This window comes from Delphinapterus leucas, chromosome 21, assembly GCF_059928025.1.
Source record: "Delphinapterus leucas isolate spDelLeu-1000000601 "Yukka" chromosome 21, BTC_Dleu_Yukka2, whole genome shotgun sequence".
Taxonomy (NCBI): Eukaryota; Metazoa; Chordata; class Mammalia; order Artiodactyla; family Monodontidae; genus Delphinapterus; species Delphinapterus leucas.
In genome coordinates, this window is record NC_143149.1 from 23,739,890 (window position 1) to 23,765,797 (window position 25,908).

A 25,908-nucleotide genomic window follows, 5' to 3' on the forward strand; every position below is an offset into this window, starting at 1 on the left:
TCTTACAGAAACTAGGAATGGTTGCTGGTGGGTAGAGAGGTTGCTGAAGACCACGGTTACACACTACAGCCCTGTTGTTTAACGATGATTATTACTGACACTTTTTACTTTTTTCTTTTTGTTTTTTTACATTAATTTATTTATTTTTGCTGTGTTGGGTCTTCATTTCTGTGCGAGGGCTTTCTCTAGTTGCGGCAAGCAGAGGCCACTCTTCATCGTGGTGCGCGGGCCTCTCACTATCGCGGCCTCTCTTGTTGTGGAGCACAGGCTCCAGACGCGCAGGCTCAGTAGTTGTGGCTCACGGGCCTAGTTGCTCCACGGCATGTGGAATCCTCCCAGACCAGGGCTCGAACCCGTGTCCCCTGCATTAGCAGGCAGATTCTCAACCGCTGCGCCACCAGGGAAGCCTCAAACACTTTTTACTTTCGTGGAATGTTGAAAAGGAAAAAAAAATCTATGATCACAGCATTAAAAAACTTGTATTTGTGCTGCATTATTTAAATTACTGAAATACAACTACACTAATGGCATAAGCTAAAGACATAATTCCCTATTATCTGCTATAAAATCACTAAAAGAAGCGTTTAAATTGTAAAATACAAATACAAAAAAAATAATCTTGTGGAAAGGGCCCTTATGGAAAAAGGTGTTAAAAGTGCTTTAATTTCAATATAATGATCTAAAACTGCTTCAAACATAAATATTTTTTAAAAATCTCTCCTCAAGGACAAACACTGAAAATATGTAAACCTAGTTCCCTATTAAAATATATTTTTCAAATAAAAATTAGAAAATATTGGGCTTCCCTGGTGGCACCGTGGTTGAGAGTCAGCCTGCCGATGCAGGGGACACGGGTTCGTGCCCCAGTCCGGGATGATCCCACATGCCGCGGAGCGGCTGGGCCCATGAGCCATGGCCACTGGGCCTGCGCGTCCAGAGCCTGTGCTCCGCAACGGGAGGGGCCCCAACAGTGAGAGGCCTGCGTACAGCAAACAAACAAAAAAAAGAAAATATTGAAGTTAAAGGAATTTGTCGCATTAGACACAGAATGGTAAATTACATAAAGTGTCAGGAATTATAAAATTATTGGTTTAATGATCAGTCTAAGTAAAAAAAAAAATCCTACTTTAATCTAAGTCAAATGGCACGACACTATCATAAACAATGCATCAAAAAATATGAGACAAAAATCTTGTTTTGAAGATTTTACTACTATTGCTTACCCTTAATCATATTAAATGTTACATTTACTCTCCTTATTCCATTAGAATAATCCCAAATAAAATCTTATATAACTGTAATAGCTGTGATAGCAACTTTTCAAAAAAAATAAATTTCACAATATTTTTAATGTTTCTGAAGGCTAGGTAGGTACTGAAAAATAGCCTAGTACAGAGTCGCTACAATAACTGCATGGAAATTATTTTGGTATTTTAGATGCCAGAAATTGACTTCCTATTGCATTATATGATACACTTTTGCATCTAAACATTTTATCAAGGGCTATAAGGTTCATAATTTACCACATTTACGTTTATTTTTAAATGTTAAAATAAAAAAATATGTAAGTAAAAAGTACTTGGAAAAACTTGTTAAACCTCTTTTATTTCAGTAGACAAAAGAACTATCTTCAATGTCCTGGCTGAAGGGGTTCTTGATACCGTGAAACTGGAAGAAAAAAAAAAGCACAAAGATTTGAGATGAATTAATGAAGCAGACGGATGGTACGTAATAGGATAGTGGAAAGAACCCAGTTAAGTTAGAGCCAAAGAGATCAGAGTTCAAACTGCACATCTGCTCTTTACTAGCCATGGGATCCCAAGAAACTTAACAGTATTGCAGTATTTAAGGCTCTCCAAAGAGTATTTTCCTCATCTGTAAAAGAGCAATAACATCCCTGCATCTCTCTCACGTATCTTGTGAGAATTAAACAGAATAAGGATGTAATGTGGCCCGCACACAGGGCTCTCTCAGCCCTTCCTTTATTTCCATTATGGTGCTGAATACAAGTATCATGAGCACAGCAGTTGGAAGTGGGTCATAGGGATTTTCACATCTTCAGAAGGATGTAGTTCGTTGTAATACAACCAAAGAAATAACAATTAAAATTTTTGAGAATCAAAGCTGGATTTGATTCCAGATAGCTTTCTTAGCATCACAAACAGCTTAATTATTAAGAACACAAGAAAGCTCAAACCATGAGACCTTTATGAAACAATTTCATTCAAGATTTCCTATTTCAAAAATTAAAATGTCTTTAATTTGTAGGTTTGCCGCATCTACTATGCTTGGTGCGCTTATCATTACAGCAGCTACAGCAATATGTTAATCAAAAAGGAAAAAGCAGTCATATACCTTGCCCCTGCTTTCTCACCTCCTTTATAGTTTTTCTTCAGGCTATGATTTAGCTGAAAAACTTCCAGTCCTGTTTAAACTCATTTAGTGGGGCAGGGAGGAAAGGAAAGGATACATAGATAATTACACCACCACAAAATACTCATATGTGAGAAATGCACACAAAAATCCTGTGGAAGAAAAAAAAAAAATACTGTGGAAGTAGAAGAGGCATTCTCACATGAGAGAACAGTAAGAAGTTCAATGTGGCTTGAATACAGAGTGGAAGTGGTGGGAAATGCGGCTGTCTATGCAGGGCTGTCAAGGGCCCTGTGTTCCAAGCTAAAGTATTTGAATTTTATCCCATAGGTTATAGGGCACCAGTGGCAACTCCAATGTAGAGATGCTGCTGTCAAAAGGTTTCTTAATTAGAAATAGAACTATACTAACAGCCTGCTTCTTGTCCAATTCAGACTAAGGAATTAATTAATTCAATTAATTTTTTCTACTTATTAGTTTGTAAGATAACCCAGGACTGAGAAAGAACTTTTTAAAAAATACAATTCAGCACATTTACTGAACTCTCTAAATATTTTAATGAATACAAAACCTTCTTGGTTTTAATAGGTTTTCTTCCTTCTTTTATATTGCAGTTAATACCAAGTTGAGGCAAAAAGCCAAATCAAAGCTTTAAAAATATTTTTTGGCTGAATTTGCATGTGGTATTTTTTACCTTATATATATACAGACACACACAACCTACAAAACTGATTTTCCTTGAGAAACAACTTTTCAATTTAAAGAAATTCCTTGCATTTCTCTGTTTAAGACATTAAGAGATGATTAACTTTATACACAGTACATTTTACCTCTGTTGGTAGAATATTTGGGTGCTAATGTAGTTTTTGCAGAATTATTAATAATTGTTTTAAAATTTTGCTTTAACTATGGTAAATATACATGTCAATTTAATTAAAAATTATATTCTAATCACGATATTCCATAAACAGAATTGTGTTACAGAGAAAATATTTCAAGTCCCCGTGGCAAACTACCAAGTTGTTCTACTAACACATTTCAATTAACTCCATTCACTTATGCCACGATACTATATTAGAATACTGTTATTAGATACTGTATTATCTGATTGAAGTTCCTTTTTCCACCTATTTACTCTATTTTTTTCCTTCATTTAACAAAAAATGTATGTTCACAATAGGAAATCTAGAAAATAATGAACACTCTCCACAAACTCCAAATTTTATCACTCACAGGGAGACAAGTTAAAATGTTAGTGTACTTTATTTCCGTATCTCTACGCATTTCTTTATTTATGTAAGTAAATTTATACAATATAGTTTTTAAAATTGTCATTAAAAACTTTTATAAACCCTTCAATGGTTGCATATTTCAATAACTATAATTTACTTAACTATTATTCCTTGAAGTTGCGTTTTATTGAAGGACATATTTAGTGATATTACCAATTCTTTCTTTCTCAGTCTTTGACAACTAGTTTTCCACTGACAATGTAATTCAACTCTGCCTGATTTTAAACAATTCTGCAAGTCTACACAGAAAAATGTGCCATCTATCACCACCTGTTGTAAATTCCACTTACATAAATGTACAAAGATAAAAGTGAAAACTCTACAAAGCAAGTACTAAACTTGTGAAACTCACCGTTAAGTCCAAGGAGCTTCTGGAAGCACCTTCAAATCAGGAGAGCAAGGGTATGCAGTGACCGGTTGATAGTGAACATACTGTGAAAAAACTGGCTGCTGAAAATTGTAAACAGGCATTTGAGATTGGAAATGTCCACTCACTGGCACAAAGTCATTTGCTTGTCGTTCCCCAGCAAAGTAAGCAAAATATGGAGAGTACAAAAGATTAGAATGCGTATTTTGAACAGTACTTGTAACTGCAGTCAACATCCCAAAAGGAGGTGGCTGTACTTCATAGGATGTTATTCCCTGGTATGTCGGGGTAATGGAACTGCCATTGCTGCTGCTGTAATGATAAACACACGAAGCAGAGTAAGGATATGAAGTTCCAAATGACTGCTCAGAAGAATTATATACTGGGGTACATGCAGACTGTGGAATTTCATTCCAATATGTGGCAGCATTCTGAGTTAAAACTTTTGAATTCTATTGTTCAGAAAAAGAGTATTCTACTGTTTGATTCACATTAAGGGTCATGTTCTCAGATGCTTCAACAGGTGTAGTACTGGAATTCAATGTATCCTTCCTATGTTTTTCTTTTGACTCAGTTTTTGCAGGTTGTGTTTTATTTGCAGAACAGGAATTTTGTTCTGGACATGTATGGGTTCTGGAGAACTGGTGCATTTAGAATTTTTAATGGATGAATTTAATATTTCATTATCTTGAGGTTCAAAGTCAGTGTCATGCATTTCTAAATTGGCATTGATATCCCTCACAAATTAGAAAATAGGCTTTGAGAGCATTGATGCATTAGGCAGAAGAGAAGCATCAGTTTCTGGTTTTATGTCTGAGAGACAAGATTTCTCTGCAGGATCTGAGGAATTCTTAAGAAATTTCTGAGAAGTTATCTCCTGGTCTTTTGAAAGTGTGCCATCTACACGTTTTTGGTCAGAAATTGCCAAAGGAGAACAATCTTATCACTTTTTGTTTCAGCAACACTAAAATTTACATTTCTTTCCTTCATGTTATTTAAGCTTCCCTGTTGTCCACCGAAATCTTCTGAAGTAGCAGATGAAATATTAGTTAAATCTATTTTGCCCTCTAACTTTGACATACAAGTGTCTTTTAGGTTCTTTAAAGGTAAAAGTGAGCCAGGTAGTGATAGCTGAATTTCAACTTTTTTTGGAGAGACATGGTTTCTTTTCAGATTGTCAGATGAACTTGGTCCTATTTCATTTTCACTTTTGGGATGAGATCTCATAGTCCTATTAAGTGTAACACACATACAAACAACTTTAAATATACAGAGTCACAAAATTTCAATATAAATATAGATTTGAAAATTTTATTTAGGAAAAGAATTCTTAAGATTCACATTTTCCTCTTTGTATTGGCATTATACAAGAAACATATTTCTCCAGTTTTCCTCCCTTGGTTTGAATTTAGATACTTTTCTTGCTGAAGGTGATATATTCCACATTTCAAATATATTTCCAATACATCTGAAAATACCGAGTGCTGCCAATATTGTAATAAATCATGTTATGCTTTGGACACTTCCTGATTTCAATTTTTTTGCAGTAGTTTCTAATTCATATACCTCCAACCTATTGACAATCTTCTTTACTTGCAAATGGCCATATATAGCTGGTGAAACCACTAGCTGTGACCCCTACCCCCAAAAGACTATCTTGTCACAAAGTATCGAGATATTTTGTCTGTTCAAGGTCGAGAGTAGGAAAAGCAGACTTCAAAAATTTCTTGCCAAGTGAATATCCTTGGCATTCCTATCTAAATCTAGACAGTCTCAATCAGGGTGAACGAAGCATTCATTATTGAAGGTCTAGAGCCAGAGAGTTAATGCAGGTCTCCAGGGCAATTATATTTTTTTGGTGTCTCATCAAATTCTTCAAATTACAAGTGGAAAAGAACATGTTGAAAGAAAGAAGTAACCATTCCTCCACAGTCAAGAGAAATTAACCTTTGGCCTAGAATTTGTGTATCCCACTCACGAAACTAAAAGCCCCTATTTTACTTAACCCAGCCTCCTTAAAAGGCACTTGAATGACAACCTACATCATCATCCAACCCAACAGAATACTTTGACAGTTTCCAGAAAGGACAATTTTGACTTTATCACATTTCCAATGATGTTTCAGTGATGTCTCAACCTTACAGATTGACAGCTGCCTGTGTGATCTATCCTTTTACCCATTCTCTTAGAGGATGTTCTTCCACGACCATGGCACCTTATATTAGAATTCATTTTCCTGCTAATTGAGGCACAGTTCGATTCTTTGAGCAGCAAATACTACCTGCACTTACAAAACTTAGTTTTGTAAACTAAGTGAAACAAATCATCTTAGTTACAAAACTAAGATGATTACAGAACTGGTTTATGTTATGCCTCTGATAGCCTATTCAGCCTTATGCCACTACACAATTATTTAAAGAGTCATCTGTGCCAGGAAAAAGATTCTAGAAATGTAGTAAATTAAAGATCATATTTAATTTTTAAAATAATTAATTTATTTATTTTTGGCTGGGTTGGGTCTTCGTTGCTGTGCACGGGCTTTCTCTAGCTGTGCTGAATGGGGGCTACTCTTCGTTGTGGTACGCGGGCTTCTCACTGTGGTGGCTTCTCTTGTTGCAGAGCATGGGCTCTAGGTGTACGGGATTCAGTAGTTGTGGCTCGCAGGCTCTAGAGCGCAGGCTCAGTAGCTGTGGCGCGCGAGCTTCGTTGCCCTGCGGCATGTGGGATCTTCCCGGACCAGGGCTGGAACCTGTGTCCCCTGCATTGGCAGGTGGATTCTTAACCACTGTGCCGCCACCAGGGAAGCCCTAAAGATTATACTTAGAGAAGCAAAACCAAATAAGACAGAAATGAGAATGCTTATCTTCTTTTAGTTCATATTATTCATTTTCCTTCATAGGATGGAAAAAAAGATGGTAAAAAATGAAGCTTGTCATAAATTGAAAATCTTACAGAGTTGAATGAAACAAGAGATGGTCAACAAGTCCAGTGGTGCCACTTCACGTCAAAATGAGAAAAACATAAATAATGTAGTGGGTTTTTAATAAAAATAACTAATTCAAAAAGAATTTAAAGAACTAGCCTTTATTCTGAAATCATGTTCTTTCTATATATTGTGGTGTTAATACATCCTTTCATGAAACAGTAGTATACTTATAATATGTGAGTGTGTTTGACTAAGCTCCCACTTAGGAATAAAACTTGTCAATTTTTATCTCGTTAGCCAGTCTTGAAATTCGACAGGTCTATAAAATCCGCAAGTTTAAAAAAAATCTAATCATTTGCCCCATTCTATGTCCTTTTTAGTAATAAGCCAGTCACTAAGCCCCATCAATTCATTAAATAATGTCTGTCAAATACGACTTTTACCTTCTTATTCTGTAAAGTGTCACTCTTTTCTAAGCCCTGGCTGACTTACTACTTTTAACTGTACTTAGAATCTCCTTACCCTTTAAATCACTGTGAAAATGCATTTCACAGGATATTACCTTTCAATCCTTACAGAATGAAATTCAAACTCCTTAGGCCTTACCTAAGACACTGCATAATCTGAACCTTCTTCTCCCTCCTTAGCTAACTCTTCTCCCCTAAGTTACATGTATAACCCAACAGAGGTAATAAATAAAGGTTTTAGTCTTGTTCCTTAATATGTGCTCAATTTTGTTTAGTTTTTCTTCAGACGGGGCTGATGGCAACTCCTACCTTGGATGCTTGAACGTTGCCTTTTCTCTGTTGATTTTTGTGACATCTTTCATGTTAACCTATGTTTAAAAAACACAGAGAAAACGTACATTGTTGATGGTTTAAAGTACAATATTTATTATTTTAATTATCAGACATTTGCAATTGCTTGTTCTGTCATCATCTAAAATGCACTGTCTGAAACTATATTCATTAATGATCCTCTCCTTCAAAACTCAGTGACTCTGCTGGACTTCCCATATTTCATAAATGTTTGGAGAAACTTTTTAAAAAAGCAATCTGCAACATTCTTTCTACCCACATCTTACAACACGTCTATTTATGACTGCTTCCTATTTTATGCCCTTTTTAATCAACCAGTCACTCAGTGCCACTTTTAAGTAATGTCTGTCAAGTATGGATTTTCCTTTCCTATTCTGTAAAACAGCACCTTTTTCTAAGACCCAGATGACTTCCTACTTCTAACTATGCTCAAAATCTCTACTCTTTAAAATCACTGAAGAAACAGTTTACAGGACACTACCCTTCAATACGTACAGAACGAAGTTCAAACTCTTCAGGCCTATATTTAGAACATTCTGTTATCTGAAACGATATGCTTCTCTATCTTTAGCTTACTTCTGTCCACTAAGTTAAAATGTTTGTTCCAGACTTAATGTTAAACTCATTTCTCAAATAATGCCAATAAGCATTGTGTCTTTGGTCACATTATTTTCCATAGCTTGGATACCCTCTTCATTTTTTTACCTTCATCTGATAACATTTTTTCCTTTAAGGTAAAGCTTTGATCTGTGTCCTTCTGTGAAATCAATGAATAAATTTCTGTTTTTAAAAAATTTTGCTTTTCTTCTCTATACTTACAACACCTTTTTAGTAATACCCTCATTTCACTCTTGATGTGGAGTACACAACTTGTGTTGTTCTTGTGTTTTGGAAGTATGTTTATAAACTGGTTGTTAATTAAGCATTTTCCCACAAACACAGTGCAATAAATGATTTGTTTCCTAGTCTCTAGAACTAAAGTTTAACTAACGAATACAATTAGAGTAAGCTGAGAAAGAACCCTACTTTTCATTTTGCGTATAGGTCTCTCTTTCTTCACTTCTGAAATGAGAAATTCTCAAAAAATTTTGAGTAGTCTCTGAGGGTGGAGTAGGGGCAATTATTAATATGGGCTCTGGAGCTAGACTGCCTTGTTTTATATGTAGGCGCTTCCGTTTACTAACTTTGTGACCTTGGGAAAGTTATTTAACCTTTCTATGTCTCAGTTTCTGTACTTTTTAATAAGATAATAACAGTGCCTACATCATAAGCATTCTGTGAAGAATAGAAAAAGCTAATGTTTGTACATTCATTAGAATGCTGCCAAGTATTTAATAAATGCTATATAAAATTTGTTAAATAAAATGTACTTATGCAGGACTAACTCCTTCATAATCATCTATTTTAATCTGTACTATTTCTCTGTGTGGATGATAATGGTCAAGAACACAGACTCCACTGTCAATTTTTAATATCCACAACATTAAGTATAGCCTCATTATACAGAAGCTACTCAATAAATACTTGGTCACTTGCTTAACTCACATTCATAATATGTACTTTTCCTTTAGCCGTTATTAAAATTCACACCCTTCCTAGAAGTGTTTTCTAAATAAAACAATTAATTTGAAGTAGACATTTGCAAGGCTATCTCTCACATATACAAATCATTCACATCATTTTATAGATAATATGGATTGTTTAATCCAATAGTTCAGTTAGTAAATTCATTTTGCAAGGCAGTATTTAAAGCATCCTCAATTTTTACAGTTCTGCAAACTACGTACTTGTTTACTTAAAGAGTAGCCTTGTTCTCAAAAAGAATACCTACATAGGTTTCGCTTAAAACATTTGTTACCTTTTGTTTTTTACAACTGGAAACGGTAGTATTTTCCTCTTGTTCCTGAGGGTCTTCACACTTGTCTACAGTGAAAGGTCGTTTTTTAGAGGAATTTGAAACGTTTTTCATTATGCACTGTGAAACTGCGGGCACCTTCACACAAGTACTGGACTTGTTGATATTCTTCCTAGGTTTTACATGAATATTCATTTCTTCCTTTCTCTCCAGGTGCAAAGTCTTCTTTCTGTTATGTCGCATTTGGCACAGGATAAAGGAAATGGTTAATTTAGCATTTTTAGCACATATTATCTTCATATCTTCAATAGTTTTCATGACTTTCATAACATGGGCCATTTTCCCTAAGTCCTTCCGAGGGGCAGCCATCACATTTTTGAGCAGGGTGGAAAACTGATTGTAGTTGTATTCTAACTCTGTCACAGTGCTTCCGTAATTTATGGATGCTATACATGGCACAAAGTCAATGTATGTGGAAAGAGAATACTTAGACTTCTTTAGAAGTGTTTTTATTTCTGAAAGTTCTTCAAGTTCTCTTGAGAGCAAATGAAGAGCATAGGAGCAATTAACAGCTTCATTAAATTTGTAGATAATATCCAGATCGTTCTTAAGTTCAGAAATAGCAGTCTCTATCACTTTCCAAAGACAATCTGTTGAATTACCTTTAAGAAATGAGAAAGAAGTCATTTCTTCTTGGCACTGAACCAGTTCAGGAAGAAGTGACAAATCAAACCAAAGCATACCTCGAAATCTCTGTTTGTCTAGTTTCTTTGCCATTGAGTTTTTAAGAAAGTGAACTGTTTCTGAGAGCATGACGATTTCAATATAGGTTTCAATGGCCGCAGGTTTTAAAATTACTGCCTCATGGTTGTGGTTTTTCACCATGTCCAAAACATTTTCTTGTGTGATAAAAATATTATCTATGTTATCTTCTTGCAGTAACTGAAAGTATTTTTTTAAAATTTCTAAGTGATCGGTACATCTCAAAGTGAGTTCCTGTAGTTTTTTAAAGTCTGCAAATTCAGCTTGATCCAATATTTCACTAATACAACAGATATCTGGATGTGAAAGCAAAGTACTGTTAAACCTAGAGTTTTCTATGCTAATTGTTGCTTTGTTTACTAGAGCATTTGGCTTTCTGGAAGCAATCATAGTATTCTCAAGCCCAGTACTGGAAATGCGTTCACTGCTTAAACCTTTAGACAACGTATCACATATCTTCTGCAACTTAGAAAAAGCATGTTGATTTATTTTGAGTAGTATTTCTTTGCTGTTCTTTCCTGAGTATTTTTTGCAGAAAGACTCTCTCTTTTCTTTCCAAACAAGACTTTTTGCAGCATCAAAAAAGATATGTTCCAGACCATAAAGAGATATTTTAATACTTACTGCCTCATTGCTCTTGATAAAATTAACTTTTGAGGAGATCATTTCTATAATAATCCATAGATGGTCTTGTTTTCCTGGACAGGAATCTTTTGGGGGAGAGTCCCCATATATACTGATCAGATTTAATGTACTTTTTCTCAAGGATTCTAGGTCTCCCAAACTATCTCCAAAGTTAACTCCACAGGTAAATGGAACAGAAAGAGAAAAGTCAAAGCAATCAGAACAATGTTTCATTACTGCCTCACACTCGTTAATCTGTCGTTTGTATTTTAAGAACATGTAGTATGAACTGATTTCCCTTTTGGTTTCTTCAAACACTTCAACCAACTGATCATGATAGTTTTGCAACTCACAGAATGCATGATATTTTAACCTGCCTTGAAAAGCAGGATAGAAATTGGATTGTTGTTGAAACCCACGTGGTCTGCCAAGCAGCTCACTGTACAATGTCTCATCATACCAAAGCAAGCTTCGGAATGTTGGCTCACCTCCTAAGAGCCTTGTTTTGTTTTCAATGAACTGAATAGTTTCCATCATCATTTGAAGTTCTACCAAGGAGTCAAGAGCACACGGTTTTAATTTGCGTCTGCAGTTATACCACAGGTTTTGTTCTACCAACAGGTCTTTTGAAATCAAGATTTGTTTAAATGAACACTCTTGTTTTCTTTCAAAAGCTTCAACAAATAAAGGGAGAATATTTTGACAAACTTTAGTTTCTTCCTGTAGAATCTGCAAAGATGATGCTTCATCTGCCCTCTTCAAAATTTGAGCTATCTTAGCTATAGGAGCCAAATTATTAGTTAAGCAGTGTTCTTCTTTTAATTCATTCATGTATGATGTAGGCATCTTCGGAGGAGGAGAGACGTTGGAGGTTTCAGAGTGGGCATGTAGAAGAGGCATATGATTCATTCCTTTAATGCCTGGTTTGGAATTACAGGCTCTTCCTGAGTGCACTGTGGAGTCAGACTGAGAGTCATGACTAACTTTTCCCTCCTCTTTCTTTCTTTTGTTAAGCTGATTAGAAGCAGTGTTACTCAAAGAGACTGCCTCAGTAGCACCTTTAATGCTTAAATGAGAATCGATCAAGTTGTCTTTAACTGTTTTCTCACTTAAGTAGGAGGATTCTTCTAATGTCTTATTCTTTTGATTTTTGTACTCAGTCTTAACACTTGATCCTTCAGCCATGGTTTTGTGAAATGAATCTTTTGCTTTCTCTGCTTGTTTATCTTTCCACATTTTTCTGTCCTGAATGTCTTTCTTTGCAATCCATTTTGGGGAAGAAGAACCCTTTATGTTATCTTTTAAGAGCAGAAAACTATCATGGGAAAATAGTTTCTTCCTCATATTGTCCTTACTTTCTTCACTTACTGATGTGAAATCCAACTCAGAATTCTCAATAACATTTGTTCCATTCCCGTCTATGCGGAAGCAATTACTTGAAGAGGAATGTTCTGTCTTTAGCAGCTCCTTTCCAGCACATCCTTGTTGACAGTGTGGTACAATGGTAGACACTGCTGAAGAATCTACAGCAAAAATGCCCTGTTTATTCAGGTAAGATTGTGAAGATTCTCCCTCACTGTCTGTCACTAGAGTGGCTGATAACAATTGAGGAATACTGTTACACTTTTTGCTTTTTATCAGAGTTAGATTTAATGGGTCCATAAGGAAGTTTCCTGTAATAATGCCTGGTTTGGAGCTCTCATTAGGAGCTGTCCATTTTTCTATAGGAAAATTTACTTCCAGGTTTCTTGTATAACCAGATAAAATAAGGTTATTTGGTTTGTTGATATCAATATTAAAAACATGCGTCACACCTGATTCTAAGACTGAAATAACTGTATCAGTTTTCACCTTTGTGTGGGCTATACAAGTTGCATCATAATTTTTGTCCACACTAAAATTTACGTTGCTTTCTTTTATGCAAGTTAAAGATGCTGAATTCCTTTTACTTATTACTTCATTAGCTTCAGAATTGTTTTCTTTTGTTGTACCCTTAATATTACCATGTGCTGAATGGTTCTTAAGCTTTTCATATTTACTAACGTTAGATAAAAACTCTGCATCGACTTGATTTTCTCTTTTAGTTAGTTTCTCATCTGGGCAGTCTGGGAAAGAGGGACACCCAGTTTTTCTAGAAAAGGGCTGAAGTTCTGATGATCTGGGATTTCTCAAACTGCTAGTGCTATAAGCTGACTGACTTGTACTTTGGGACCTGGAGCAGAGGGCTAACTGTGATTCAGGATACTCTCGATCACAATATCCTCTCATGCGAATAGTGGTGGGACTTCTGGAGACACCGGACACATTTTTCTCAGAAAGGCACTTTGTGACTCTCTCTCCACTTGTTTTATAAGACTTGTGGTTTGATACATGAGTTAATGATTTATCAACTTCAAATCCCAAAGTCCTTTTCTCTCCAGGCTTGTCGTATTTTCTTTTTGACAAAAATTGCTTAGTGGAGTAATATCTTCTTTCAGACACAGAACTATAACCTTGAAGGTCACAACTTTCCCAGAAATTATCGCATATTACTGCATATGCTTTTGGTAAAGGGCCCTTTCTTTTTTCTCCCACTTTAGCTATAAGCTGCAAAGACGTGTGAACTCTTCTGTGAGCTTTTTTTAAGTGACGAACAGCTCTGTCAAGTTTTCTGGAAAGACATCTGCTTTTGCATAAAGATGCTTCACTAGTTAGAATATCCGGGACACTCCTAATGTGTTTTTCTGACCGTGAAGAGGTTTCAGTTCGTCCTTGGGATAATGAAGAAAAACGTTCCAACAAGTCCTGACTGGTTAGCCTCCTCCTATTCCCACAAATTTTGTGATGTCGTAAATCTTTATGTGGTATACTGTAGTCCCTAAAAGGTGTATGTGGCTTTCTTTGGCTAATTCTTGATTCTGTGTCCTTTTTACTTCCAGTATCATCACAATTGGTTTTTGACTTTGTAAAGGAACGCCTGCTTTCGTTATTTACTGTTGTGACATTAGAAGGTTCAGTAAGCAAAGGTCCCTTGTTTTGCTTTTCAGAAAGTGAGGTTTCAGATTTACTCACTAGTCCTGATTCTTGCCTTACATTACCAAATTCACCTTCCGATGGATGATGTGAATTTTCACCAGAACACTGGGAATGAATTTCAAATCGTGGAACTTCTTCCTCCTCCTCCTTTATTTCTGATTTTATGGCTTCAGTTCTATATTTGCAGGAATTATCTTTCAATGCAAGGGATTCAACAGCAGGACTGAATCCTTGCATAAATACATTAGTAATCCTAATTTCTAGATCAGGAAGTAAAATTCGGTTGAAGAGCTCTGCTTTGTTTTTTGCTGTAGAGAAGTAAAAACTACTTTCCTCAGAGCAATGCTGATCGCTATTCTCCCTCCTTGTGGTGCTTTTCAAAACTTCTGTCTCCCCATTAGTGCTTCCTAACAGACCTTCCCAACCGATGCGAGACTTCAGAGCCTCGTATGAGGCCCCGAAATCTTCATAGAGTACATTTCCATGGCTATGAGCATCCTGTTTAAATAGAAAAGCACTGTCACTCTGTTCTGATCCTACTTCAATCTCATTATCCAATTTGATGCTTTGAAGAGCTGAGTTGTCACTTACTGACTGATGAAATGAGTTGTGTAATTGATTTTTATCCATATCTGTTTCACAATCAGAAACCCTATATTTTACTAACAAACCAAAATCTGGACCCTCAGAAGAACAAGTTTCTTTAAACTGGTATCTTCGGTGATCTTCGAGATTTGTGCCTAACGCCGGCACTGGAGCATCAGCTACCTGAACTACAGCATGTGAGGCTACATGCCCTGAAGAACCTGCAACCTGGGGAAATGTTGTGGAAACCAAATGCTCTACAGTCCTTCCAGTATCTTTTTCGTTTATGGCAGTTACGGTACCTTCATTTTCTAACAATGTAGATTCTGTGGACACATGTTTTTTTCCCCAAGTCAAATTAAATGTAGTAGAAAATTCTTCAGAACTCAGAATTTCTATGCTATTGTAATCTTTATTCTCCCTCCTTTCATCTACAGTGGTAAAATTTTTGTTTGCATGAAAACTCTGCTTCTCATCTCCATGTATATTCCCTATGTTGTTTTCTGTAGACAAAGCAATGTCTTCCACTTCAGCCTCATTCTGGTTTTCTTTATCATTATCTCTCTGTTCTCTGCAATCAACATTCAGGTGCACATCACTGTTCAACTGTGAATTACAGAACTGAGTGTGATCTTGACCTTTACTGTTAACTTGAGAATTTTCTTTGCAGTCTCTTTCACTGTTCGCTAAGGACACTGGATCATTTCCATTTCTCCTTTTAACACATATATGTTCTCTAGCTATGCTGCAATTTGCATTATGAGCTGTTTTAATGTCATGAGATGAAGTAACAGCTGGCAGTTGTTTGGCCTGGGGAAGGTCTTTTGCTTCCTGCAAAGCATCAGTCATAACGCTAACACAGTTTTGATCTGGTTTTTCCAATTTCAGTTCCATTCGTTTTTGAGAAATGGTAAAACTTGTATGAACGCTATCTTTGTACTCTAAAGAGTGCTGAGGATGCTTTTGTGAAAGGTTCTCCAGTCTTGGAGTAAGATGATTTTGTATTTCCAATACTAGGTGATCTAGCTCATACTTCTCCTCTGTGGTAGATGAGAAAGATTTTGGCTTTTCTAACCCTTGAGTAATTAATATTTGATCACAATTTTCCACCAAATAATCAAGATTCTCACTCTCTTTGTCGTCTTGATGCAAAGAAATGTAACTATCTACTGGACTGATTTTTGTTTTATTAGTAAAAGAATGATCACTTTCTTTCCATACATTTTGCTTTTCTTCACGTTTGGAATTGTCTTCTGGCCCAGTGAAGTTTCTCATCTTTCCAATATCTTGAATGTTCTCACGTATGTTTTCTTTGCTTTCGAGCGGAAAAAGCGTAGGCATTTGGTGAACAGCCTGATATACAGTTTTAAAGTTAGAAGACTGTGGTTCTGGAGAGACGTCACTATTATATACTTTTGTACAAGTATTCACTGATTCGTAAGAGTCACGTGGCTCACTATTTTGTTCAATTAAAAGTGGAATGTTGCTTCTCTGCTGGGATCTCTGAGCTTTTTCTCCACTGTGTTCTTGGATTTCAACTTCTGAGACTACAGTTGACACACACATTGGGAAGGAAGAATTGTCGTGGCTCTCACACTGTTCTGTCATGGTGATTTTACTGGGCGCTGTACAGTCATAGGTCTTAGAGCCCATGTTGTGAGCCTGGGTTTGTGACTCATTCAAAGAAATTTTGAAGCAAGGGGCATCCAAATAATTAGTAAGAACAGTCTGATCACCAGGCATGACTTCAGATGGTGAGGCAGGATTAGTTGGCATAGATGATAGGTTTATTTCTGAATTAGCAAAACCTAAACTCTTCTCCAATGGCAAGATCTCATTTAAACCTGTGATAGTATTATGTTTTCCCATGCTTTCTTTTCTCTTCATCAGTCTTGGGTCTTTGATGAGTTTTGAAGTAATAACTGTGCTTGAGCCAATATTGTTATGAAGGGGAAAAGCAGGAGCAAAACCACTTAAAACATCTTTAAGATGTGTCAAATTTAAGAGGTCATCATTATTAACACTTTCTCTGGTAACACTGGGAGTAAATGAAGGACCTGAATCACATGCATGTACTTGAGAAGTGTCTCTACATTCTGCTGAATTGTGCTCCATCTGTCCACTGTACGCTTCAAGTACAGAAATGTTTTCATTTTGCACATTTCCATGGGAGTTAGAAATATCTGAGTTGTAAGGATTCATCTCTGAATTTAGTGCACTGCATGAACAGTTTTCCTGAACAAATGGATCTATAGGTTTCCTGAAATGCTCAAAGATGACAGTAGCATCTTTTCCTTTTCCAATTCTTTTGGCCACTGTACAGTTATTCAGAGACCATGTTCTTTCTGTGGAAACAATAAGAAAATAAGGAAAAACAGGAACAAAAAGTGTTTCTTCAGGCAACTCTATTAATGCAAGTAAACTATGTCATAAGCGGTTTTAACTGAAAGTCCATCAAATAACCTAATGATTAAAGTATGTTCTCAGCAGAAAAAGCAAGAAGAGAAGAGGAAGAGTAACCGACCGATAAAGTATAAATGACATAGCATGAAATTCTGCCCTATAGACCCATTATAAGTACTTGCCATGAAAAATTTGAATTTTGACAAATACTAAGAAATAGAAAAATTAACTAGGAATAAAACCATGCTGCTCACAGACTAGGTAATTCTTAGATTAATTTCCTATACACAGATATTTAATAATAGAACCTATACATTATTAGGTAAAATTGTCTCCCTCCACCTACTGTTACCTTGCTTCTTTTCCCTCTACCACAGGAGAACAAAACTGGAAAGGAAAGAGGAACGAGGTAAAGAAGCAGGAGGGGGAAAAGATCAAAAAGGCTGCACAAAATCCTTCCCAGGAGCCAAAGCAAACCACTACCCCTGCTCCATTATGAAATAAATATTCTGGCAAATAATAAATATAAATAAAAACCTGGAAAATAGAAGCAAATTTTCTTTTTATAATTTATAGAGATTTATTCCTAAAATTTCATAAAGCACTTCAATGTAATAACAAAGGAACTTATAAAAACACATATTTAGCAGGTAAAATGTTCACAAAGCATTCATAGCTAACTAATACCATGAAAATACCATTGTTAAAACAGATTATTAATGAGAAGTTGCTCATGAACAATATATGAAGTTATAATCATATCACTGGGAATGTACCATGAAGTTCTTTTTCACAGAATGTTAAAAAGTAGCTTTGTTGAAGATTTCTAAATTATACAACTATTGTGATTATCCTTTTAATTAGAGTAAGCTATAGTGGAAATATGTTCGAAAATACAGATGTGGGACTTCCCTGGTGGTGCAGTGGCTGGGAATCTGCCTGCCAATGCAAGGTACACGGGTTGGAGCCCTGGTCCGAGAAGATCCCACATGCTGCGGAGCAACTAAGCCCATGCGCCACAACTACTGAGCCTGCGCTCTAGAGCCCGGGAGCCACAACTACTGAGCCCACGTGCCACAACTACTGAAGCCTGCGTGCCTAGAGTCCGTGCTCCGCAACAAGTGAAGCCACCGCAGTGAGAAGCCCGTGCACTGCAATGAAGAGTAGCCCCCGATCGCCTCAACTAGAGAAAGCCCGCGTGCAGCAACAAAGACTCAAGGCAGCCAAAAATAAACAAATAAAAAATAAAATTAAAAAAGAAAAAAGAAAATATAGAGATGTAGTGCTTAAGCTGGAGTGGACAGAAAAAAAGGAAAGGTGGATCCCTATACCTCCTTATACTGAAATAAAACAAAATTCATTAAAAAATAAAGCCATAAAAATACTGGAAGAAAACATGGAGGGATAGTTTTATAATCCTGGGGATAGGAAAGTACTTTTTTTTTTTTTTTTTTGCGGTACGCGGGCCTCTCACTGTTGTGGCCTCTCCCGCTGCGGAGCACAGGCTCCAGACACGCGGGCTCAGCGGCCATGGCTCACGGGCCCAGCCGCTCCGCGGCATGTGGGATCTTCCTGGACCGGGGCACGAACCCACGTCCCCTGCAGCGGCAAGCGGACTCTCAACCACTGCGCCACCAGGGAAGCCCTAGGAAAGTACTTTTTAAGCATGGATGGAAGTCAGAAAACCAAAAATGAGAAATGATGTCAATTACATACACATTAAATATTTTAATAGGTCAAACCCATGGTAAAACTTAGAAAAATAAACTGGTGAAAAGAATATTCTGAATGAGACAAACTTAGTACATAATTACACATATATTGGAGTACATAAAGAATATACAGATATCTTCAAAAGATTAATAAAAAGACTATGCAATAGATAGTTGGGCAAAGTACTTAAACAAGAAAATCACAGGTTAAGTAAAAACTGTCAACAAACACAAAAAGACGTCCAACCCCACTAAATACACGAGAAGATTCATATTAAAAAACCTTTTAGATAGCAAAGATTCTAAAGGATAAGTAATTGCCCTTTTCAAGATAAAAACACTCAACAAACTAGGAATAGAAGGGAACTTCCTCAACAGGGTAAAGGACATAAAAAAACCCCACAGCTAACATCATATTTACTGGGGAAAGATGAACACTTTGCCCCGAGGTTCAGGAACAAGCTATACACCTAAGAGCAAAGAAAACACATGTCTACACCAAAACTTGTTCAAGAATGCTCTTAGCATAATTATTCATAATTGCCAAAAGGTGGAAGTGACCCACATGGTCAACTGATGAATGGATAAACACAATGTAATGTATCCATGTAACAGAATATTTTTCCATAAAAAGGAATGAGGTACTGATACATGCTGCAACATGCAAGAAGCCTGAAAACACTGTTAAGTGAAAGTCACCAGTCATGAAAGGCTACTATTTATGACTTCACTTAATGAAATGGCCAGGCCAGGATAGGATCATTTATAGAGACAGAAAGCAGATTAGTGACTGTGTAGGGGTCGTGGGGGGCTTAGGGAAAAAGGGACATGAGAGCTTTCAATGGGTAAAGAGTCTCTTTTTTGGAGGTGATAATGATAACATATCACACTCACTAGGCTGGCAGAAACATTTTTTTAATTTAATTTTTATTTTATACTAGAGTATAGTTGATTTACAATATTGTGTTAGTTTCAGGTGCACAGCAAAGTGATTCAATTATACATATAAATATATCCGTTCTTTTTCAGATTCTTTTCCCGCACAGGTTATCACAGAATACCGAGTAGAGCTCCCTGTGCTATACAGTAGGTCCTTGTTCATTATCTATTTTATATATAGTAGTCTGTATATGTTAATCCCAAACTCCTAACTTATCCCTCCCCCTTACCTTTCCCCTTTGGTAATCATACAGTTGTTTTTGAAGTCTGTGAGTCTGGCAGAAACATTTTTTTAAAAGTATATGGGGCTTCCCCGGTGGCACAGTGGTTAAGAATCCGCCTGCCAATGCAGGGGACACGGGTTTGAGCCCTGGTCTGGGAAGATCCCACATGCCGTGGAGCAGCTAAGACCGTGCGCCACAACTACTGAGCCTGCGCTCTAGAGCCCGTGAGCCACAACTACTGAGCCCGTGTGCCACAACTACTGAAGCCTGTGCGCCTAGAGCCCATGCTCTGCAACAAGAGAAGCCACCGCAAATGAGAAGCCCGTGCACCGCAATGAAAAGTAGCCCCCGCTCACCGCAACTAGAGAAAGCCCACCTGCAGCAACAAAGACCCAATGCAACCAAAAATAATAAATAAATAAATTAATTTTTTTAAAAAAAGAAGTAAATGTACTGGCAATGATGTAGAGTAATTAGGTAACCTGACACAACCACTTTTGAAAACTGTTTGACATTGTCTTTGGATTAAGTTGCACATTCCTGATGTAGATGTATACGCTATAGAAAAACTCTTGCACATATGCACTGGGATACGTACATGAACATTTAAAACAGCAATATTTGGAATATGAAGAAAGCTACAAAATGTCAAAACATCCCCAGAGGAATAGTGTATAGTCACAAAATTGAATAATATGGTGTGTGTGTGTGTATGTGTGTATACAAATATATGAGTGAAAATGAAGAAACTACAGTTATACATATCAGCGTGGAATAATCACACAAACATAACACTGAGCAAAAGAAATAACCAAAATAGCTGCAATGGGCTTCCCTGGTGGCGCAGTGGTTGAGAGTCCGCCTGCCGATGCAGGGGACACGGGTTCACGCCCCAGTCCGGGAAGATCCCACATGCTGTGGAGCGGCTGGGCCCGTGAGCCATGGCCGCTGAGCCTGCGCGTCCGGAGCCTGTGCTCCGCAACGGGAGAGGCCACAACAGTGAGAGGCCCGCGTACCGCAAAAAAAAAAAAAAAAGAAAAAGAAAAAAAAAATAGCTGCAATGTAATTCTAGATATATAAAATCGAAAATAGGTAGAGCACAACTATTTTGCTTAGATATTCATAATGTATTAGAAAATCATATTCAGAAGTTGTAAGACCAGCACAAATGCTACTGAAGTAGAAAAATATATGCATCTTACCAGCCCTCTTAGGAAATCCTGTTGAGAGGAGTCTCAAAGATGTCATAAGGTGTCCTTTATTTACTTTTCGACCAATAAATTTTACTGTTACTATTGCATATGGAAGACACTGCCTAGGTTTATCTACTGGCTTTGAAAGATTATTATATTCATAGAAGTATACCTAAAAGATAAAGAAGGAAGAGAACATTTTTATGCTGATTAATTTTTGCAGACTTGAATAAGCTCCTATTTTAAAAAATCTAGATAACTGCATGTTGTTATTTATTAATCAGCTTCCATGCAGCCCCACTCTCCCTGGCTTCTTCAACCCTAGTTTTCCCGAAGAGGAATTTTTTTCCCCACAGCGTATTTTTTCCTTGATAGGCTTCCAGTATCAGCAGAAACAGACACAATCTGTTTTTAAATAAAAAAGTATTTTTTCATTAAAACTTCAATGGTTTGCATATGCTGGGAACCACTATATTTTATTTGGGAGGAAAAGTCAATTAGAAAAATAACAATAGCTTAATACATCTTACATGTGGGAGCATATTTCTAAAATATTTATCCTCATTGAATCATATATATGATTATATATAGTATGTATTACATAATTTAATCTTCTATAAAAGATTAAAGGTCTACTAAGTGTCTCAGCAACATATGACAGAAAATTACTGTGTAGTAATTAGTCTACCATGTAATGACTAATACATAAGCCTTTTCTCCTTTTGCGAAGATCAATAACATTTCAAAGTAGCCTTGTTTGTTTTGCAAGTTAGGAATTAATCTATGAAACATCTAAACAAAAGCAGCCACTGTACTTAGAACGAAGTTTACTGTAAATCTTGAAGCCTCTTTATTAATGTTCTGAGATCACAAATATTAAAACAGCTTTTACTATCTATTTATTTAGGTCATATTATGGTGAATGAAGTAAGAGATTTCCACTTAATATTTTGGGCAGTTGTTTTAAGGCTTGTATCATACAGTGTGAGGCATGTGACTTTCAAGTTGTCAAATGAACCAAAAAGTTAACATACTGCTGAACTGTAGGCTTGTAGTTCAATGGTATCTTTCAAAGAGGGGACACTTCTTGACATATGGCAGTCAAAGTTAGGAGAAGGATCCAAAGAAACTTTGTTTTTATCCACTGAAGGCTGAATTTTCTTCACTTTTCCAAAAAGAACCTGGAAAAAAAAAGGCAAAAAGAAGTTAAATTAAAATATACCAAAACACTTTAAACTCTCATACTAGGAAAGTAAAGCTAGCTTCTTTTTTAAGGAAAGAAATTCGAATGGAGAGATAATCCATGTCCCAGATGAATGGCATGACTTATTGTAATTATGTCAATTCCCCCTTAAATTAAACTCAAAGACTATAGTAGTTCCAATAAAAATTTCAGAAAATCCATTTGTAGAAATGAGTTTTAGTTTAAAAACTTCCCTGGAAGACTAAACAAGAATAACATATAAAATTTTGGAAACAATTTTTTGAAAAAAATTTGGGTCAGAAATAGAAAATGATGGAACAGGAAAGGTGACATGCACTTCCAGATATTAAATACTTTTTAAAAGAACGGTACTACCACAAAAAAAGGCAGAGAGGGGGAAAAAGCTGCACAAAACAAAAAGCCCAGGTAAGTCCAAGCATCCATAAAAACATAATATGATATTAAAGGCATCATTTGAAATAAATGAAGCAAAACCAGATTACTCAATAAATGGTGTGGACTTGAAAAAGATTAAATTCCTCTCAACCTATAAACCAAAATAAATACTAAACAAGGTAAACATTTAAGTAATATAAACACTGTAGAAAGAAATACAAGCAAATATCTAACCTCCAGGTGAGGATTCTTTTCTAAGCATATTGCCAAAAAACCATGAACTAAAAACAAATTTCACTGTAAAATATTCCAAAACTTCTGTACACCGAAAACAAATGAGTATAAAAATTTTAAAAACCATGAACTAATTAAGTGATAAAAGGTGGGGAAAAAGTGCAATTAATATGAAAACAACCACAAATTTTATTTAAGTCAGCAATTCTATCACTTGTATTTTTTAATATGCTAATAATCCATTCAAAATTGAAAACAATACTACATGTAATGTGGTACCCTGTACTTGGATACTGGAAGAGAAAAAAACGTTAGTGGAAAAACTGGCAAAAGCTGAATAGTCTGTATTAAATAGTACGGTACCAATGTTAGCTTCTTTTCATTTTATTTTATTATCATTTTTAAAATTGAGATATAATTGACATACACACTGTTAGTTTCAGTTTCTTAGTTTTAACAGAGGTGTTATAGTTATATGAAATGTTAGCATTAGGGGAAGCTGGCTAAATTGTATACAGGACCTTTCTGTACTACCTTCATAATTTTTCTGTAAATTTCAATTTATTACAAAATAAAATGTTTATTTAAAAAAGAAAACAATAAGTGATAAAACATTATACACAGAAAAGCCTAGCTCTCAACATTCACTTTAATGAATTGATAATGCTTATGAATCAACTAGAAACAAAGAAAGGAAAAACCAAGAAACTAGCAAAGGATATTAATAGGCAGTTCACTAAATACTGTCAATGAATATACGCAGAATGTTAAGCTCAGCAATAACTATGAAAAAGAATAAAAAACTGAACCAACAATGAGAAACTATCACATATTAAGACTGGCAAATATCTTTTAAAAAATATAATACACAGAGTTAGTGATGATGTGAGATAACAGACATCCCCCACAGGCTGTGGAAAGGAATGTCAATTAGTACCACCTTTCTCAGGACAACTGGGCATTTCATATCGAAAGCTGTGAAACTGTACACATACCTCTGACTCCTAATTTGATACATAGGAATTAATCAATTAATTCTTAGCAAATAATCACAGGTGTGTGTAAAATGTACCTACATGAATAATCAAAGTATTATTTAAAAGTACAAAAATAAGAAAACCAAGTAATTTATATTCCAACATTAAAAAATGTGTTGCACAAATTTATGGTAGAGTTGTACAGTGGAATACTATGTAGTCGTTCAAAAGGATATTACAGAAGAATATTTATTTAATGACATGGAAAATGTTGATTTTATAATCAATGAAAAAAGCAAGTTACATAATATATAAAGAATGTATTTTGGGGCTTCCCTGGTGGCGCAGTGGTTGAGAGTCCGCTGGCTGATGCAGGGGACACGGGTTCGTGCCCCGGTCCGGTAGGATCCCACATGCCGCGGAGCGGCTGGGCCCGTGAGCCATGGCCGCTGGGCCTGCACGTCCAGAGCCTGTGCTCCGCAATGGAAGAGGCCACAACAGTGAGAGGCCCGCGTACCGCAAAAAAAAAAAAAAGGGGGAAAATTTCAAATGATGATGCTGATAGTAATAAATAATTAATATTTATTTTATACAATGCAACTTTAAAACATTAATAATTCATATTGAAAGTAAAATACAAAAAAAAGAAAGTAAAATACATTTAGGTCAATTTAAAGCAAACTGAATACAATATTTAGTATTTGTTTTGTGCTACCAACCTTAAAAATTATAATACTTTCTACAGTAACGCTTCTACTGTGAGCAAAATTCAAGGCCACATCAACATGTCTAAATATATAAATTCCAAGAAGAGGGTTGCCTAGTATCTTCAATGTAGATGTTCTGGTACTTATTCCATTCTGATATATCTCAGCCACATCACTCTGAGGAAGTGCTAAAAAGCAGAAATGTTCTTCAAGTTCTCTGCCGTGTCTTCCACTCCCACGCATCTCTGACCTAAAGCAAACAGCGTGTAATTAAATGAGAACATCAACAGAATTTTCAAGGAGAAGATGAATACTTGAGCTACCTTGCTACAGTTATGGTAACTATCCTATGGTAACAAGTTAGGCTGAAAAATCATCTAAGGAAAGAATTCAGGAAATAGTTCAATAACTGCTTGTGTAGGCCAATGGAAATAAGGGCTAACATTTCCTGAATGCTAATGTCCCCAGCACTGTTAAGACTTAACCGTTACATGCATTTTGTTCTCAAATCCCCAAGAATTGAATTACTGCTATTATTATTACTTATTGTCATTGTTACACACATTTTTAAAATGAGAAATATGAGGTTCAGAGGGTTAAAACTTGCCAAAATAGTAAAGTGACAGAGTCGTGCCAATTCTTGTCCATTAAGTTCTGGAGCTAAAGTTCTTATTTGTGTTACAAAGGGAAGGACATGCGTTTCTTAAATATACACAGAGAGGGACACATAGACAATACACTTATACATGGTCAATTATTAGGGCCATTCTCTATTCTCCAGGGATCTAGGTCACAGCTGGGAGAAGCAAGCTAGAATTTGATTACAGGCTCCTATCTTGGCACTATGAAAATTACAAATCATTCTCAGAAAAGGTTATAATCTAAAGTACAGACACTGTTGAACTTTTACCCACATTCCACGAGAATCACTGAAACATATAAAACACCTATCCTTCTCCTCCACTTGGTGCACCAGGGAAGGGAGTTCTACAATGGCCCGCTCAGGAGCAGCAGCAGCGGCAGCAACTACCACGGCAGGTGATAAGGACAGAGAGGTTCAACCACTGTGACACAAGTGTGATTCCAAAAGATTATCAGCAATGGAGAAGCTACAGAATCGAGAAAGTAATGTGCATACCACAAAAGGAAAACTGCTCTTGAAAACCACATGCTACCTATATTTGTTATTTCCTGGAACACCACTCAAAGAATTTGTATAAGTATACTATGCACATTAGTGTATTCATATTTATTTGCAAAAATAATTCACCTTTACAGTAGACAGGCCCATGGCAACAAAAC

General features: G+C 36.2%; 1 protein-coding gene across 1 annotated transcript in view; it reads right to left on the minus strand.

Annotated features, from left to right (window-relative positions):
• Positions 1-3,598: 3,598 nt before the first annotated feature.
• TEX15 (testis expressed 15, meiosis and synapsis associated) overlaps positions 3,599-25,908 on the minus strand; it is a 41,867-nt gene continuing 19,557 nt past the window's right edge. The window contains 8 exon segments of the mRNA XM_022571402.3: positions 3,599-4,633; positions 4,636-4,974; positions 4,977-5,263; positions 7,735-7,793; positions 9,635-16,962; positions 21,098-21,260; positions 22,123-22,269; positions 24,619-24,856. Coding sequence (XP_022427110.3) covers positions 4,020-4,633; positions 4,636-4,974; positions 4,977-5,263; positions 7,735-7,793; positions 9,635-16,962; positions 21,098-21,260; positions 22,123-22,269; positions 24,619-24,856 — 9,175 coding nt within the window. The 3' untranslated portion in view covers positions 3,599-4,019.